Raw genomic sequence first — 608 nt, forward strand, 5'->3', positions numbered from 1 at the left:
CGGCTGAACGTCTGGCACCCAGCAGGGATCCCCTTCACCTACCGGGGGCTGCCCTGTCCCTACGCCTCCTCGCTGCTGGCGGGCACCTTCCTGCTGACGGGGGGTAACGTCTGCTGACGGGGGGTAACGTCACCCTGCTGCGCGTCACCGCCGTCGTCATGATCCTCTTCATGGTCGATCGGGGTTTCTACCCCCACGACAAGGTGCTGGAGTCCCAGCTCTGGAAGAAAGTGGTTTACGCCGGAGGTGAGGACGGGGACAACATCAAGGAGGGGCTGGGGGAGAGAAAAATCAAACCCACCGAGATGGCGGCGGCAGGAGCAGATCCCAAAAGCTTTTCCCGATCCGCAGGGGTGGCGGCCGTCCTCTTCTCGCCGGCGGCGGTGGCTTCCGTCTACTGCCTCGCCTGGTCGACGTCCTACATCATCTTCCCCTTCGCCGTCTGGAGCTGCAAAGCCTAACCCCTGCCTTCGCCCAACGCCTAGTAAAGCCTTCCTCCTCCTCCTCTTCCTCCTCCTCCCCAACGCCTGTAAAGCCTTCCTCCTCCGCCTCTTCCTCCTCCTCCTCGCGCTCGGGTGCCGCACCAAGATCTCCCTTCGCGCTTCGCG

At 63.8% G+C, this 608-nt stretch overlaps 1 protein-coding gene across 1 annotated transcript in view; it reads left to right on the forward strand.

The window, feature by feature from the left end:
* The window catches only part of TMEM269 (transmembrane protein 269), a 2,275-nt gene extending 1,768 nt beyond the window's left edge, over positions 1 to 507 (forward strand). The window contains 3 exon segments of the mRNA XM_019474864.1: positions 26 to 90; positions 93 to 246; positions 352 to 507. Of these exon segments, the coding sequence (XP_019330409.1) occupies positions 26 to 90; positions 93 to 246; positions 352 to 461 (329 nt within the window). The 3' untranslated portion in view covers positions 462 to 507.
* The last annotated feature ends 101 nt before the right edge of the window (positions 508 to 608 follow it).

Source organism: Aptenodytes forsteri, unplaced genomic scaffold, assembly GCF_000699145.1.
Source record: "Aptenodytes forsteri isolate BGI_AS27 unplaced genomic scaffold, ASM69914v1 Scaffold458, whole genome shotgun sequence".
NCBI classification, from domain to species: Eukaryota; Metazoa; Chordata; class Aves; order Sphenisciformes; family Spheniscidae; genus Aptenodytes; species Aptenodytes forsteri.